Source organism: Durio zibethinus, chromosome 23 (assembly GCF_047325235.1).
Source record: "Durio zibethinus cultivar Kanyao isolate XHJ-2024 chromosome 23, ASM4732523v1, whole genome shotgun sequence".
Taxonomy (NCBI): Eukaryota; Viridiplantae; Streptophyta; class Magnoliopsida; order Malvales; family Malvaceae; genus Durio; species Durio zibethinus.
The window spans coordinates 10,301,942-10,317,941 of NC_143184.1; the positions used below are offsets into that span (position 1 = coordinate 10,301,942).

Here is a 16,000-nt window from a genome sequence, read left to right on the forward strand (position 1 = left end):
TTCAAATTCATGCCCCTTTAAAAGGGTTATGGCTGATGAGTGAAACTATTTGAGTGGTTTGGAATATAAGAGTATTCAAAAATGGTGTAAGTATTGGGTGAGTCCATTTTTAATAGTAATCACCAATCTTTTTAGAAATCTTATCACTCAAAAGGGAATTTTCTCCCTTTTTCTTTTTTAAGACATTTTTTTTTCTTTTATTGCTTTGAAAATCAATTATGTGGGGAAATCCAACAATTTTCTTCTTATAATTTTTTTTTAGAAAAAAAAATCCTAAAAAGTCCAAAACTTAAAAAAAAAATTCAAATGACAATATTCAAAAAGTCACGAGACAATATGTTACACTGTATCTATTCATTCAAAGCAAACATTTAAGCCAATTAAAAATTTACATCATCAATAGTGTTCTTAAAATGATGTACAAGCAAAAAAGATGCCCTTACATGGTGTATGGCCTTAAAATCTTGACCTTTAGTTCCATCACTTTAAATTGCCATAGCCCCTTAACTAGCTCTTTAAATTTTAGAGGATCTATATCAATCAAAAACTGAACTGTATCCTTGAAAGCAATGCAATTTTCTATCAAATGTCCTTTGACCCCATCATGGTATTTACATTTAGCATTGGAGTTATATCCTTTTGGATAAGAAGGCTTTCTAGGCTTTACAAAAATGATGAAAACCATATAATTATTAACAAGCAGATGAAAAAACTTCGTGTAAGACATTGAAAGTGAATGGTACATTTTAACTTTCTTTCTCTTGTTACTTTGCAAGTAACTTGGGTTAAACTTTTGTTTTGTGAATCATTATGGCTAAGGAGTCTAAGAAAATGACATTGAGGTACAATAATAACATTGTTGAGAAAAGTTATTGCCATAAGGTGTCAAGTCATAAAAAGTTTAAAATAGACTATTGACATGTGGTGACCAATAAAGATAAGCCTTTTGTATCACGTGAAGGCTTTATTCACTTTACCCTTTTACAATTGTTTCTTGAACTTGTTCACCAAAAATATCTCCCCTCATTTCATTTACTAACATCTATAATTCTTTCTTTTTGTATCCCATCTTCAATTTTACCCCTAGTAAACAACAAACCTGTGAATTCTAACGAAGTATTACTTATCAACTTATCATAATAAAGAAAAGAAAGTGTATCCACAAATAGAAAATTTAACTCTCTATTAGTAAGAGGTGATCATACTTGCGATGCCATCTTCTTTCATCTAGTAGCATACTCTTTGTAGCTATCATCAAGGCTCTTTTTCATGTTTTAAAGGGTCAATTAGTTCGAGACCATCTCTAACATATAGTAGTATCACTTTAAAAATACTTGAGATAAATCTATCTAAGTGTGAATTTAACCACTTTCTAACCTATAATACCAATCGGCTGCTGTCCCGTCAAACTTTTTTGAAAAACATGAATGAACAATTTTTTGTTACGGGCATACCTAACCATTTTATAATAGTATCGAGCTAATTGAGTTTTAAGGCATTCGGTTCCATCATATTTTTCAAACATTAAAACTTTGAACTTAGGTGGAATAACCACATTTGGAACCAGACAAAGTTTCTTTTCATTGTAAGATTTACCTCTACCTTTAACACCTTTAATCCTTTTTCTAAGGAACTATACCTTCTTTATGTGTCTAGATAGCATGCCATTTTTAACAGGTTCTTCTCTAAAGGTTTTAAGCTAGTGGGATTAGAAGATTTATTCCTTAAGTTAGACATGATTGTAAACAAGTCACATTACAAGTTTTCTTTGAATGTGTTCTTCCCTAGTCTTTTCCATTCGTCTTATACCTTTTGCCTTGTATGACATCCTATTTTGTTCTCGTTCCATTTCATCCATCTAGGCTATATGACCTTTATCAATTTGATATTCTCCTAATCCTATGAAAAAAATACCAAAATTAATCTCAAAGAAACTTTTTCTCTCTTTAAAATCCAAATCATTTTTTTGACTTGCAGTCTCATCGATCAATCACCTTCGATCTTGATTCGATCCTGATTGCTTTATCTCTTGACTCATAACATTGTCCTGATCATTCATCTTCAACCTTGACTCAGCTTTGATCATTTTCAGACTTGCGACATCATCTTAGTTATTCGATCTCAACTTGGTCCTGGTTGTTTTATCTCCTGACTCACGACATCGTCCCGATCATTCATCTTTGACCTTGACTCGATCTTGATCATTTTTAGACTCACGATATCGTCCTAGTCATCCGATCTCAGCCCAGTCCAGATCATTTTTTTGACTCATGGTATTATCTCAGTCATTCATCTTTGACCTCGACTCGATCTTAGTCACTTTTAAACTCACAGTATCATCCCAGTCATCAATTTTGGCTTTGTCCATATCACTTTCCTAACTCGCGACATTATTTTGGTAATTCATCTTTGACCTCGACTCAATCTAGATTGTTTTCATACTTACGGCATCATCTCAGTCATTCGATCTCAGCTCGATTCAGATCATTTTTTTTTACTCATGATATTATCTTGGTCATCCATCTTAAACCTTGACTTGGTTTTGGTTACTTTCAGACTCACAGCATTGTCCTAATTATCTGATCTTGGCTTTATCTAGATCATTTTTTTGACTCGCGACATCGTTCTAATCATTTATCCTCAACCTTGACGCAGTCTTAATCGTTTCATTTCTTAACTCGCAGTTTCATTTCGATCATCCAATCTCAGCTTAGTCCAGATTATTTTTTTGACTTGTGACTCAATCCTAAATATTCATTTCGATCTCGACTTAGTCCAAATCATTTTTTTAACCCACAATTTAATCTCAGTCACTTATTTCTTTCTCAACTCGATCCAAATCATTTTTTGACCTTTGTGAAACTTGAAATCTTATGAATATTTTATTCCTGCGAATCTAAAAACCCTTGCGAACTTGAAATCTTTGTGAATCTAAAACCTTTGTGAAACTTGAAATCTTATAAATATTTCATTCTTGTGGATCTAAAAGTCCTTGCGAACTTGAAATCTTTATGAATCTAAAACCTTTACGAAACTTGAAATCTTATGAATCTTTCTTTCTTGCGAATCTAAAGGTCTTTGTGAACTTAAAATCTTTGCAAATCTAAAACCTTTGTGAAACTCAAAATCTTGTGAATCTTTCATTCTTACGAATCTAAAAACCTTTACGAATCTTAAATCTTTGCAATTTTGTTAAACTTGGAATATTGAGATCTTTCAACTTCTATTATAGGACCTCACAATTTTTTGAATGTCCAAATTATGAATCTTTGGATTTAAAGTTGAAATTGTGAACTTTATTTTTTTGACTTGCATTTCAATCCCGATCACTCATTTCGATCTTGGTTCAGTCTAGACATTTTATTTTTCTGACTTGCAGTTCAATCCCGGTCCCCTGTTTTGATCTTGATTCAGTCCAAACCATTTTATTTTTTGTTTTGCAATTTAGTCTTGATTATTTTGGGCATACTTTGATCACTTTTTAAATCTTGACTTTCAGACTCAAACAAAATAGATGTCTTTTATCTTTGTATAGTTCTTATTCCATAGAAAATGCACAAAAAGGGTAGGTCTAGATACCGCATTTTGTTCGAAAATATTTTTTCAGAATTAGGCTTCAACTGTAATTAAGAGATTTTTGAGATTTAATTCCAGAATCAATTGTCATTAAAAATGATGTGGAGAGATTGTCAAGATTTAATTCCATAATTAATTCACAATAAAATGATAGAGAGAGATTTTTGGGATTTGATTTTAGAATCAATTCTTATTAAAACGAAAATCAAATTAAATCATAGATTTAAGGAGAATTGATTGAGCATGAATTCCTATATAAATTTGTGCTCAAAGCAAATGGGGAGCATTCAGAAAAAAAAGATTATGCAAAAAATCTTGAGAGAAAATAGAAAATTTTGTTTATCAACCAAAAGGTTTTAGGTTTTAGGTTCTAGGTTTGGTTTGTTTAGATTTTCTAGAATTGAGATTTGGTGCTTTTGTGTTTAAATTTTTGTAGGGTTTTGCATTCTAGGGATTTCTAGGTTTAGTTTTCTAGACAATTTGTTAGGTTTTTGAAAATTCTCTATCAGCTATTAGGATTTATTCGTTCATTTTTTGAAATCAGTTAGAGAGAAGACAGAAAAATAACTATTTTAGAAAGAGAGAGATGCTCAAACACTTATGAAGAAAAGCCTGAAATTGAAGGCACCTAGATCTATGTATTTTACCATGCACAACCCAACCCAATCACAAGTTTTTCTTTTTTTATTTTTATTTTTATTTTTTTATTTTATCATTTTATATTTGAGTTTTATATTTTATTTTTATTATTTATTATATTTTGTTGATTTTTTTAGCAATTTATTATTTTTTGCACAATTTTATTTTTGTCATTTTTTATTCTACTCAAATTGCAATACATATTAAATTCAGAATTTAATCAATTGATTTTTGTGATATTTAATAAATTTATAATTCAATTTTTTATATTTATACTTTTTTTATTCTTATATCATGATCTATTTTATATATATAAAAAAACAATACATATTTTTGTTCTATCAACCCAAAAAACCAACGATATCTTTCTTCGTTAAAAACCCAATCTTGTTATGGAAAAAAAAAGGACCGAAAAGAAAAAAAAAATTGATGACCCTTTTTCAAATTACTTGAAAAATATATATATATAGGGGGTAGAAATTAATTGCATCTTTTGTGTCAAATCCTTTTCCAAGGATCCCCCATGGATCCTATACTTTCTTTCAAGTCACCATCTGTTCCACCTTTAGTTCCACATCAAGACAAGCCATCAACTTCAGCAAAAGTCAAAAACAAATTGGAAGTAGAATTAGAGGAAGAGATAAATAAATAAATTGAAAATACAAGACAAAATGCCTCATATATCTCCTTTATAAATTAAATAAATACAACATGGTCGATTAGACTGATCATCATGTACACCACCTACTGTAAGGAGCCGTCCAAAAGTTTTGTGCAATTTGCCTTTGGCTTCTGTCTTTCTTGATTTATTCAATGAAATTGAAACCTAGCTTACTCCAAGAAGCAAGAACCATAAGTTTTTTTTTTTTTTCTTGAGACCATTTTATCTTTCTATATGGATCAAATTGAAAAATCTTTTATGCGGATGTTAAGATTACACATATCTTTTTAGTAACTTTAAGAAGACTTTCCATTTTTTACACATAAGGTTTGAGTCATAAGGTTTAAATTTCTAAATATAGGACAAATGAAAAGTTTCTCAAGTAAAAAATGTGAGAATAGAATTGATGAAATTAAAAGTAAAATCGAAAAAAGGTGATCTTGGAAAAATAAATCAATATATGTATGTTGTGTTAAAAATCAAATATTTATCGTCTGAATGTGTGTATGTATATATATATTATATTTATTATGAAAATTGAATAATCAAGAAAGGTGTTCAGATTTTATTTACTGTGTTAAACTTTTTTTGTTAAAATCACAACCTAATTTCTGTCAAATTTGATTAAAAAAATCTAGGTTTTGATAATGTTAGCAGAAAAAAAAAAAGGAAATTTGAAGAAAAATTCGGTGTTCATACTTAATATTGTGTTTCTCCTAAAGTATATTGTTTTAATTATAGGCTTCTATCAATGTTCTGCCAATTTTGTATTTCATCTTTTATTGTTTTATACACTCATTAACCTTCTTCACATTTTTAGACTTCAATTCCATCAAAATTTAAGGCTAAATTTTCCATGGTCTTAAAAAAAAAAGAAAAACAAATTTAAAATTTCAAGCTCAAAACACGAATTAATTAATTAGGATCTGGATAAAACAGAAGATTAGTTAATTAAGCCAGAAAATGTGAAAGATTGGCTGAATGATTTTTGCAATTGTTGATGTTTGTAGCATCCTCAGATTACATCCACAACAATCTGGCTTGTACCACCTATTTGCAGCAGGCATTAAGTACTAATAAATGGCAAAGGACTTTTATACTTAGCACCTTTCAACGACAAAAGGACCATCTTAGCTGCACACTTGCCAATGTACCACCAATTTGGTTCATCTTTGGCTTGAAAAGAAAGAGGGAAGAAAAAAATTAAAAAAAAAAAACGTATAAATTAATACTCTGGTAAAGTGTATTCCTCGAGCATCCGGTTATCCTCACAAACCTTCAAGCTCAATTAGAATGAGCTTCACTAGATTAAATTATTTAATTAAAAAATTATTTTAATTAGTGTTTCGTAAAGTGAGAAATGAAAGCTGATTATTTTCTATTTTTATTTAGAAAATCCTTTATCATTGAAAAGATTAGAAAAATAAAGAGGAATGAAAAGATTATCTATTTTTATATGCACTTAGATAATGATAAACAATATAATTTTTATTTTTTTTCATTCAATTTTTTTACCATCTACCTTTTTTAATCTTTACTAATGCACATAAGATTAAAAAAAAAAAAAAATGAAGGGTTAGTTCAATTGGTTGAACTTGCCCTTCTCAATATGAAATGCATGAATTCAAGTTTACCTTATGATTTTTTGTTGATGTTAATTTCGAATGCAATTAAATTTTATAAAACGCATATCTGGTTTATAAAACAAACAATTTGTCTTTAAATATTTAGAACAAAATAATATTTCAATCTTTTCATATTCTCCATTTTTTATTTTTCATAGTTAGGCTAAAATTGGTCAAAATTTTGAAACTTTTTCCTAGTGACAAACATATCTTAATTGACATATTAGAACAATTTTTCCTGAAATTTCGGGACATTAAGCAAATTCAGAGTAATGGGAGGAGTGGTTGTGTGTCATTGATATATTCCAATCAATCAGTAAAGCAAAAAATAATTTAGATCTTGTACGCAAACCAAACAATATACGTTGAAAAGTAATAGATTAGCAAAACTCCAAATCCTTAATCTTTCTTTAGTCAAATTGATGTGATTAGTATATAAGACTAAGCATTTATCTTATTCAAATGCAAACCTCCAAATCTCATTGTTGCCTTTTTGGAATTAAAGCATAGTTTGTTTTATAGATTTTCTTTGATCAATTTATATGTATTACTTTTTTTTTTTTGGTTTTAGAATTTTTTTTTTTTTTGAAAATATTTTTTTACATATTCAAAATTGTTATGATTGACCACAAATAGCCAAAGATGTTTACCAAAGTTAATGAAAAGATTGTTAGATGATAAGTGATAATTAGAAAGGTCAGTTCATAGTAATAGTAAGATTAATTAATTAAACTCACCTAAGAAATGACTTAAATTCTTGGAAGTGAAATTCAGGATTTTCGGGAATGCAATTTAACATCAAGACAAATGCTTTATTGCTGACTCATTTTAACTCCTTTACTTTTTCATGTATAAAATCACCTTTAATTTTTGTGGCAAAAAAAAAAATAAACACCTGTAAAATTTTTAAAATGAAATATTAAAACTTGAGAAAAAAAATACTGTTAATATAATTTCTACTCGTTCGCCCATAATTCAATTAGGAAGGAGAAATATCTTTTTCTTTCATGGTCCAATTTGTTTTAGATATTTTAAATATAAAAATTTGAATATATCATAATATAAAAACAAAGTTTTTACTAATAAGTCGTTAATTCAATTGATTAAAATTTATTTTTTTTTTGTATAAAAAGATTTTGAATTCGAGTATTATTAGTAATTATTTATTAATCATCTAAAATACATGATTTATAATCATTGTTTAATTTAAATATTTCGAAAAAGTGATTAGATTTAAACAAAATCTAAATACCATATTACTTAAAATTCCTACTTGTCCACGTAATCTCATAGAAAATACTATTGTTGTATTTCAAGTTTTATCTCTGTTGAGAAACCCTATAAGAAAAAAAAAAAAAAAGATAGAGTTGGAATTGTATATCAATTTGATACTTGGAAGTCAATTTGATAAACGGTCCAAATAGTATAGTTTTCCAAGGAATTGCAGTGTCATTACACAGCAGCAAACTGCTACGAAGGGGCAGTCCAAGTTTAAAACTTGCAGTGACAATGTAACCAAAACTCTCTCTCTCTCTCTTCACTTATTCACACATTAACCAAGGGGCTGTCTTTCATCAGTGGTTTTTGGTAATTCCATGAGCAGATCTTGTTGACAGACATGTGAGGGGCTGGGGATTTAAGAGTGTGCTTTTTTTTTTCTTTTTAATTCTAGGTCCAATAGGGTGGTGTTGGTGTACATGTTCTCCTTTATACATTTCTTATTATTTTTTTAAAACTTAATAAGTTGGTCCTTTTTTATGTAGATTTCATGCCAATATATCCAAACCATTTCTTTGTAAAACCCACCAATAATTCCTTATCATAAAAAATAACTATAAAAATAGCACTCTAACATTTAACTCAAATAATAATGCATATTTCTCCAACTTAAAAAAATCCCAATAAATAAATAACTGTAAAATCCCACAACAGTATTGATAGTATCTCCCAACTTTACTCTCAAACTACATTCATGCCCAAAATCAGGAAGAACGACTGAATTAGTTGTCCTAATCGGCATTTTTTTTTTATCATTTCTTTTATTTTCGACTTTTTTTTATAAAATATATCATTCTCTTTTTTTTAAAGTTTCTTCTTGGGCTGCTTATTACTTGAAATCAGTAATGGTAGGGTCCCCTCCTAGTTAGCTGCATGGTTTGGCCTATATGTCTTTAATTTCTCAATTACTATACATAGAAGAGGAGGGGGTGGGGGTTACAGGGCTATATATATGCAACCTTCTGGCTAATTTAGACTTAGCAGGAAGCCCCAGAACACTTTCATATTTTTTTGAATTGCGACTTTGGAGAGCCTCTTGGGAGCAACAATGGCTCTTTTCATGGGGATTCTTGGGTTGCTTGTCTTGGTCGTCTGTATCTGCACTGCTTTGTTGAGATGGAACGAGATGAAATACAGTAAGAAAAGTCTGCCTCCTGGTACAATGGGTTGGCCAATCTTTGGAGAAACGACTGAGTTTCTCAAGCAAGGTCCCAACTTCATGAAAAACCAAAGAGCCAGGTGATTGTTTTACCTCATTCTTCCTTACTTTGCTCTTTCTGTTCCCTTTAGAGCAGCTTATTTGCTTTCTCTTTTTTCCTTTTTTTTTATGGATTAATATTTACTTTTTTTTTGTTACAAACAGGTATGGCAGTTTTTTCAAATCCCACATACTGGGGTGTCCTACTGTTGTTTCCATGGATCCAGAGCTCAACAGATATATCCTCATGAATGAAGCCAAAGGCCTTGTTCCTGGCTACCCACAATCCATGCTAGATATCTTGGGAAAATGCAACATTTCAGCAGTCCATGGCTCCACTCATAAGCAAATGAGAGGAGCTCTGCTTGCCCTCATTAGCCCCACTGTGATCAGAGAGCAACTTTTACCAAAAATAGATGAATTCATGAGAGCTTTCCTCAGTAATTGGGACAACAAAGTCATTAACATACAAGAAAAGACTAAAGAGGTTTGTATGACATTCAAATTCATACAATAGCTATGAAAATTTTGAAAGTTTTTGCTCATATAGTTTCTCTGTTTTTGTTATGATATTTTGTTTAGATGGCATTTTTATCATCACTTAAGCAAATTGCCCGTGCTGAATCCAGTTCAGTAGCTCAAGAATTCATGCCTGAGTTCTTTAAACTGGTTTTAGGGACCTTATCACTTCCTATTGATCTACCTGGTACAAATTATCGCCGCGGATTTCAGGTAAATTGACAATAATTTCAACTCCTATATCTAGTCTTTCGTGGCAGTTTTTGTTTATAGTGAATCAGGTAAGATTTTTCGCTGTGATTTGCAGGCAAGGAAAAATATTCTAAGAATATTAGGACAACTCATAGAAGAGAGAAGAGATTCTGAAGAATCCCACAAGGACATGCTTGGCTTTTTGATGAGAAAAGATGATAGTAATAGATACAAACTAAGTGATAATGAGATCATTGATCAAATAATCACAATTTTGTATTCTGGTTACGAAACTGTTTCGACTACATCGATGATGGCTGTCAAGTATCTCCATGATCATCCAAGGGTTCTCGAAGAGCTAAGAGTAAGTGAAAAACCAAAACATTTTTCTTAAACTTTGAACTGTTTTCTATTTTTTTTTTTTTTAAAGCTGCAATCTGGTAATAGGGGAAAGTGTTATTTGTGTTAGAATTTAAATTTCATACTGATTGAATACTAATTTTTAAAGGTGATTGTATGAAGTAATTTTGAAGGGTTTTTTTACTTATTATTAAATTTTTTTTTTCAGAAAGAACATATGGCAATTAGGGAAAGAAAAAGGCCAGAGGATCCAATTGAATGGAATGACCTTAAGTTAATGAAGTTTACTAGAGCGGTAAGAAATTTGTAGTCCGTTTTTAGACAAACCATTTTTTTATTCACTTAATTTTATAAAGAAAAGTTCAATGATTTTCTGCGCCTTTTTTTATGAAGGTGATCTTTGAGACTTCAAGATTAGCTACAATTGTTAATGGAGTTTTGAGGAAAACTACTCAAGAAATGGAACTGAATGGTGAGCATTAAAATACTCAAAGTGGTATCCATAAATAGAAAATAGTTTCTTTTTGTTCTACCTTTCTGTATGAACTTTATGGGGGCTCAAGAAGCTTAGTTTGCGCCTTCAGCTTCTTCTTGACCCAGTGACCAAAAAATCTTGAAAATGGTTTGTGGGTGAGGTTCAAATCCCGTCATTTCCTCCCTTTGTAATCCAATGGATAAAAAAAAAAAAGAAAAGAAAAGCTGAGTTTGCAGTTAGCAGCTCCTTTAAGAACTTTTTGAGCCCAGGAAAAGGTAATGGACATGAGATCATCTTCCCTCGGTGGGCCTTACCCTCTCATGATTTACATGGCATACCTACCAATCCAGCTAGACAATCCCCAGCATGATTCATTGTCTTATTTTCAATGATTTTTGAAAAGAAAGCAAGCCTTTTCTAAAGGAAAGAAGTTTTGAATGAAAGTTTTGTTGAATTGATTTATATAATTATTTTAAAAAATAATATATAATAGATCTGAAATTCGAAAAGAAGTGCATTAAACTCTTTCTTCATCCCTGAACCGTGGTGTCCTTTGTCCCCCAAAAAAGTTTTTTATTAGGGTAAAATATATTCTATTCCTTTTTTCTTTTGAAACTTTTACCAACTCATTTTTGCCAAATGATTGGGTTTTTCACTGGCCTCTAGAAAGTTGGTCGGACTTTTTCCTAACAGTGAAACAATTTACAAGGAAATATACATGTCTAATCTTCAAATTTCATTTCTGTTTTAATTCCAGGATTTGTGATTCCTAAAGACTGGAGAATTTATGTTTATACAAGAGAGATAAACTATGACCCTTGTCTGTATCCTGATCCATTAGCCTTCAATCCATGGAGATGGATGGTTCGTAATCGATAATTTCTTTTCCATTTTTCTTTCCCATTTTCCCTACATTTTATCCATGAAAGAAGTTCCATTTTTAATCTTGAAATGATTCCTGAATGCAGGACAAGAGCTTGGAATCTCAAAGTTATTTCTTGATATTTGGAGGAGGCACCAGGCAGTGTCCTGGAAAGGAACTTGGAATAGCAGAAATTTCTACATTCCTTCACTATTTTGTAACTAGATACAGGTAAGCTGATAAATCATTGTTTAATCTGAAAAGCACAAAAATACATCTCCTGAACAAAATGGACCTGGTTAACCGGAAATTTATTAATTTTTTTCCATTTTCATTTTTGGGTGCAGATGGGAAGAAGTTGGGGGAGAAAAATTGATGAAATTTCCAAGAGTTGAAGCACCAAAAGGACTACACATTAGAGTTTCATCTTACTGACTAGCAGATGTATGTACAGAAGAGATATAGCAATCAAAAGGGAAAAAAGGATGTACAATTAATATGATCTAACAATAGTAGAAAAATCAATGACACTGATGAGTTTTTGTATTATCAGACTCTGAATTCGGAAATTCTGCCCTCTATTATTTGGTAGTATTAATTATGGCAAATTGTTATCAAACCGAGAGAATTTGGAAATAAAAATATTTTGAATCAAGAGTTTAATTGATTCATGTAAACACAATTAACATTTAAATTTTAATATTTAAAATTTTTTTTCATATTTCTAGACTGCAACCTCTCTTTTATATAAAAAAATTACGATAATCTAAACAATTCTAGATAAATTTTCCTTTCCAGGTTCGAAGTTTGGAACCTTTTAGCCCATATTCCAGTTGGACTTCAACTCTTAAATGGGTATATCTGCTCCTATAACTTGAAAAGCTATTGTAATTTTTTGTTCATTTTTTTTCTTCATTTCTGATAGTGAAGTTGGAAGAGGAGAAATTCAAATTAAAGAATTCTATTTCAGAAATTTTAGTCTGATATCCTAAGTTTGTTCTATGATTTTTCCATTTTTTTTTCTCTTTTTGGTCCATTGCCCGGAGGCATCAGCCAACATTTCTTGACAAATTCTTTCTTGGGCTAGATTTAGACCTTTCAGCCTAATGGACTATATGGTGGACCGGAGAAACGATGGGCTCTACTTAATTTGGACAGGCCAAACTCATAGATTTCATTTAAGTAATCATGGGCCCATAACATTTCAAGTTTGCTCCCAAAAGTTGGCCAAATCCTGCTTCCGTATTTTTCAAAGAACCAAATGGCAACCAAGGACTCCAACCTTTGACACTATACAGAGTGGACTTCAATTATTGTCATCATGAAACCCACTACTATCAACCTAATAGCTATAAGAAAAAGTCATTTCAATTATGGGTGTTGATTCAATGAACACCTTATCATGAAATATATAAAAAGTTTCATGGATCGTGCAAGCAGCTCATTGCTACACATTATTTTATTTGGCAATCATAGGATTATTGGTTGGATAATGTTAAGGATTTATCACTTATATATGTGGGCATTTGCAATGGCTCTCTCACGCCTTGAGCTTTTCCATATTGATCATTCTTAAAGGCTTAAATTAGTGTTTTTATCATCACATTTTAATGGCTCTCAACTCTTTCTCCTTTACCGTCTCTCTGATTCTATTCTCATTTATGATTGTTATTGCTTCTGCTAGTGATTATGCTTATGGTTCAAAACCAAAAGTACTTTACAAGCCAATGTTTGATATGAAAGAAAAGCCACTCCCCATTGGTGTTGAAGGGCTTATTTTATGTAAATCAGGCCCCAAAACAATCCCAATTGAAGGTAATCCCTAAGCCTATCCCTAGGAAAATTTCTTTTTATTTCAAGGGTAGGAACGTGTATATATATATACACAGATTCATGAGTTTATGCATACATGAGTACTAAAAGCGGATTTGATATAATTATTATGTCATGTCGAGAAATGTAACTTTTAAGTGTCGAGATTTAAGTTTTAAATTTATTAAATATCAACTCTTAAAAGTAATTATATAAACCAATTGAATTAAGTTCTAAATCCATATTATATTTCACATATGATTATATACTTATCTTATTAATAGTAATTGAGTGCAGGAGCTGTTGCTAGAATAACATGTCTAGCTGTTGATGAGCATGGTTATGAAACAGCACCTTTCTCCATCTTGAGCAAAGCCACAGATTCAAAGGGTTATTACTTTGCAACTTTGTTCCCTAATGAACTCGGTAACAATCTAAAGCTTACCGAATGCAAGGCATTCCTTGAAAAATCTCTTTTGGAGACTTGTAAAGTTGCAACTGATGTCAACAAAGGAATAAGTGGTGCTCCCCTCTCTTATCGTGGCCTGCTCGACAACAAGAAGATGAAGTTATATTCAGTGCCACCTTTCATCTACACCTTGCAACCCAAACCTTCCTCTAACGATTATTAACATTATCACATTCTCGTAATTCTTCGAGAATTTCTTCTTCGTTAAAAGATTTTTTGTTTTGTTTTGCTTATGATATTCCTGATTTTGCCAAAGAAAATTTTCTTTTTGGATGAGAAAATGGGTTGCAATTGCTCCCATAGTTGATTTTATTGTAAGGTTGTGAAATGAATATTTGGGTGATTTGCCTGGTAGAATAAATATTTTTGGTAGCATCTTACAGGAGGGAAGAAATTGCAAGCACGTGGATTTAAATCCATACCTGCTGTGATTGGATGAATTAATTGATGTAAAATTTGAGTTTATGATATAATAACCTTTTCTCTTGTTAATTAAGATGAGAGAGGCATTGTTCAGCAAAATTGTTCGGTTTTTATAAGTTTTGAAGTTATTTTTTTTAGTTTTTTGATGATATATGTTTAGAGCTATTCATGGCCCAGACTGATTTTGAATCTAATTCAGATTTCGTATTAATAACTTACATATTTGTTTAAATTTTACTCAAATTTCAAATTGTTTTTTGAAATTTGTCTCATATTAAAAAAATAAATTTTAAACATCCTTATTAAATTTAATTTATATATAAAAAATTAAAAAATAATTAAATTAAATTTAATAAGATCATATTTAATTTACATATATATAAAAATTAAAAATATAAATTATATATATAAATTAAAATAAAATTATATAAAAATAAAAATTAAGTGTAATAAAATATATATATTTTTATAAATATGTGAATTAATTTTTATATAATTCACATATATATAAATAAAAAATATATATAAGTGAATTTAGGTTGGTTGGGTTAGATTTGAGTTTTAAATTTTTGTTCAAAATCTAGTTTGAAATTTAAATGGATTTAAATATTGTGTTCAAATTTATGTAATGGGTTTTAATTTTTTTTATTCAAATTCTTTCAAGATTTGAATAAATCTTCGGATTTAAATAAATAATTTAACTCTTAAATAAGTTTATAGGTGTCAATGAAAATTCCAATTTATAGGTAAATAATTAGGTGCAACTATATCAAATAATAATTTAAGATGGATCAATCGAATCCATTTTACTAGGCCAACTATATTAAATATAAAAGTACTGTGCTGATTTTAGATTGTCAACGACTTTTGAGTAGGCAATGGCATTGTCACATGTTACATGCTTGTAGAGAAATCTTGCGAGTTTTAATTTAACTTATATTTAATAGATAAATTGTGTTATAAATATTTTAATTGATGAATTTATTTGTATTAATAAATTTGATTTCAGTTGAAATTTTATAAATGACCACCGGACTTGTTTAGCAGCCAGAATGAAAGGAAAAAAAAAGATGCTGGTTTGGAATGTGGACCTAGTTTGGTCTGTATTTTCCAACTTGTTTAAGTGGGAAAGCGCCCAATTTTTGATGTGTTTACAAGGAACTTCCTTTGACTAGAACAGGCTGCTTTACTGCCTAACCAAGCTTTTTATTTTAATTCTAATTAAGTTTTTTATTTTTTATATCAAAACAGGCTGTTATTTTAAAATAAAAAAATTATATGTTTTGAAATTTGAATTTAAATTTGTTAAATGTTGTAATGATTAGATACCTAATTGAATTAAATTGTAGATTTGAAATCTCTTCTCATTGACTAACCAGAGTTGATGAAAAGACATTAACCTAGGCAGTGAAATTCTTTTCCTTTTCAAAGGGGATTGAAATTAGAAAAGAAAAGGGGTCAAGCTTTATGTTGGACTTTTAAGGAAGCACCAAGAATGTAACACGTGTTATCATCATAACTAACAAATTAATTTGGTTCCTCAAAAACTCAAAAGTAAATGAATGGTATTATTACTACAAAAGCCCACAATTAACTGCGAGAATTAAGACAACAAATTTTCAAATTGGGATTTTGTCGAAGGACACGTGTCTTATTTTTAGTCCCACAAAAACCAAAACCTCTCTTTTAAGCTTTCCACTTTTCACTCCGCATCAAAAGATTCAAAAGATAGAAGCCCCCTCCTTGTCGGTGGAAAATCTACAATTTTATTTCAATGGCATTTTTTTTTATTCTTTTTCTCTTTTTTTTTTTCTTTGTTAAAACGCCATACGTCATGACCTACATGAAGCCAGCATTTGTCAGTTAGCTGGCTTTCTTCTAGCTTTGTTTAAAAAAATTCATTTATTTTCT

At 30.1% G+C, this 16,000-nt stretch overlaps 2 protein-coding genes across 2 annotated transcripts; both read left to right on the top strand.

Moving 5' to 3' along the window:
- Nucleotides 1-8,698: 8,698 nt before the first annotated feature.
- LOC111313564 (cytochrome P450 85A-like) lies at nt 8,699-11,946 on the top strand. Its single transcript, XM_022914239.2, has 9 exons — nt 8,699-9,018; nt 9,143-9,464; nt 9,560-9,709; nt 9,804-10,052; nt 10,257-10,343; nt 10,442-10,520; nt 11,281-11,387; nt 11,492-11,616; nt 11,733-11,946. Exons 1-9 carry the CDS (start codon nt 8,828-8,830, stop codon nt 11,818-11,820), a joined length of 1,398 nt encoding a protein of 465 aa, XP_022769974.2. The 5' UTR covers nt 8,699-8,827; the 3' UTR covers nt 11,821-11,946.
- A 917-nt stretch (nt 11,947-12,863) lies between these two features.
- On the top strand, nt 12,864-14,102 carry LOC111313565 (protein SEED AND ROOT HAIR PROTECTIVE PROTEIN-like). Its single transcript, XM_022914241.2, has 2 exons — nt 12,864-13,200; nt 13,495-14,102. Exons 1-2 carry the CDS (start codon nt 12,996-12,998, stop codon nt 13,827-13,829), a joined length of 540 nt encoding a protein of 179 aa, XP_022769976.2. The 5' UTR covers nt 12,864-12,995; the 3' UTR covers nt 13,830-14,102.
- The last annotated feature ends 1,898 nt before the right edge of the window (nt 14,103-16,000 follow it).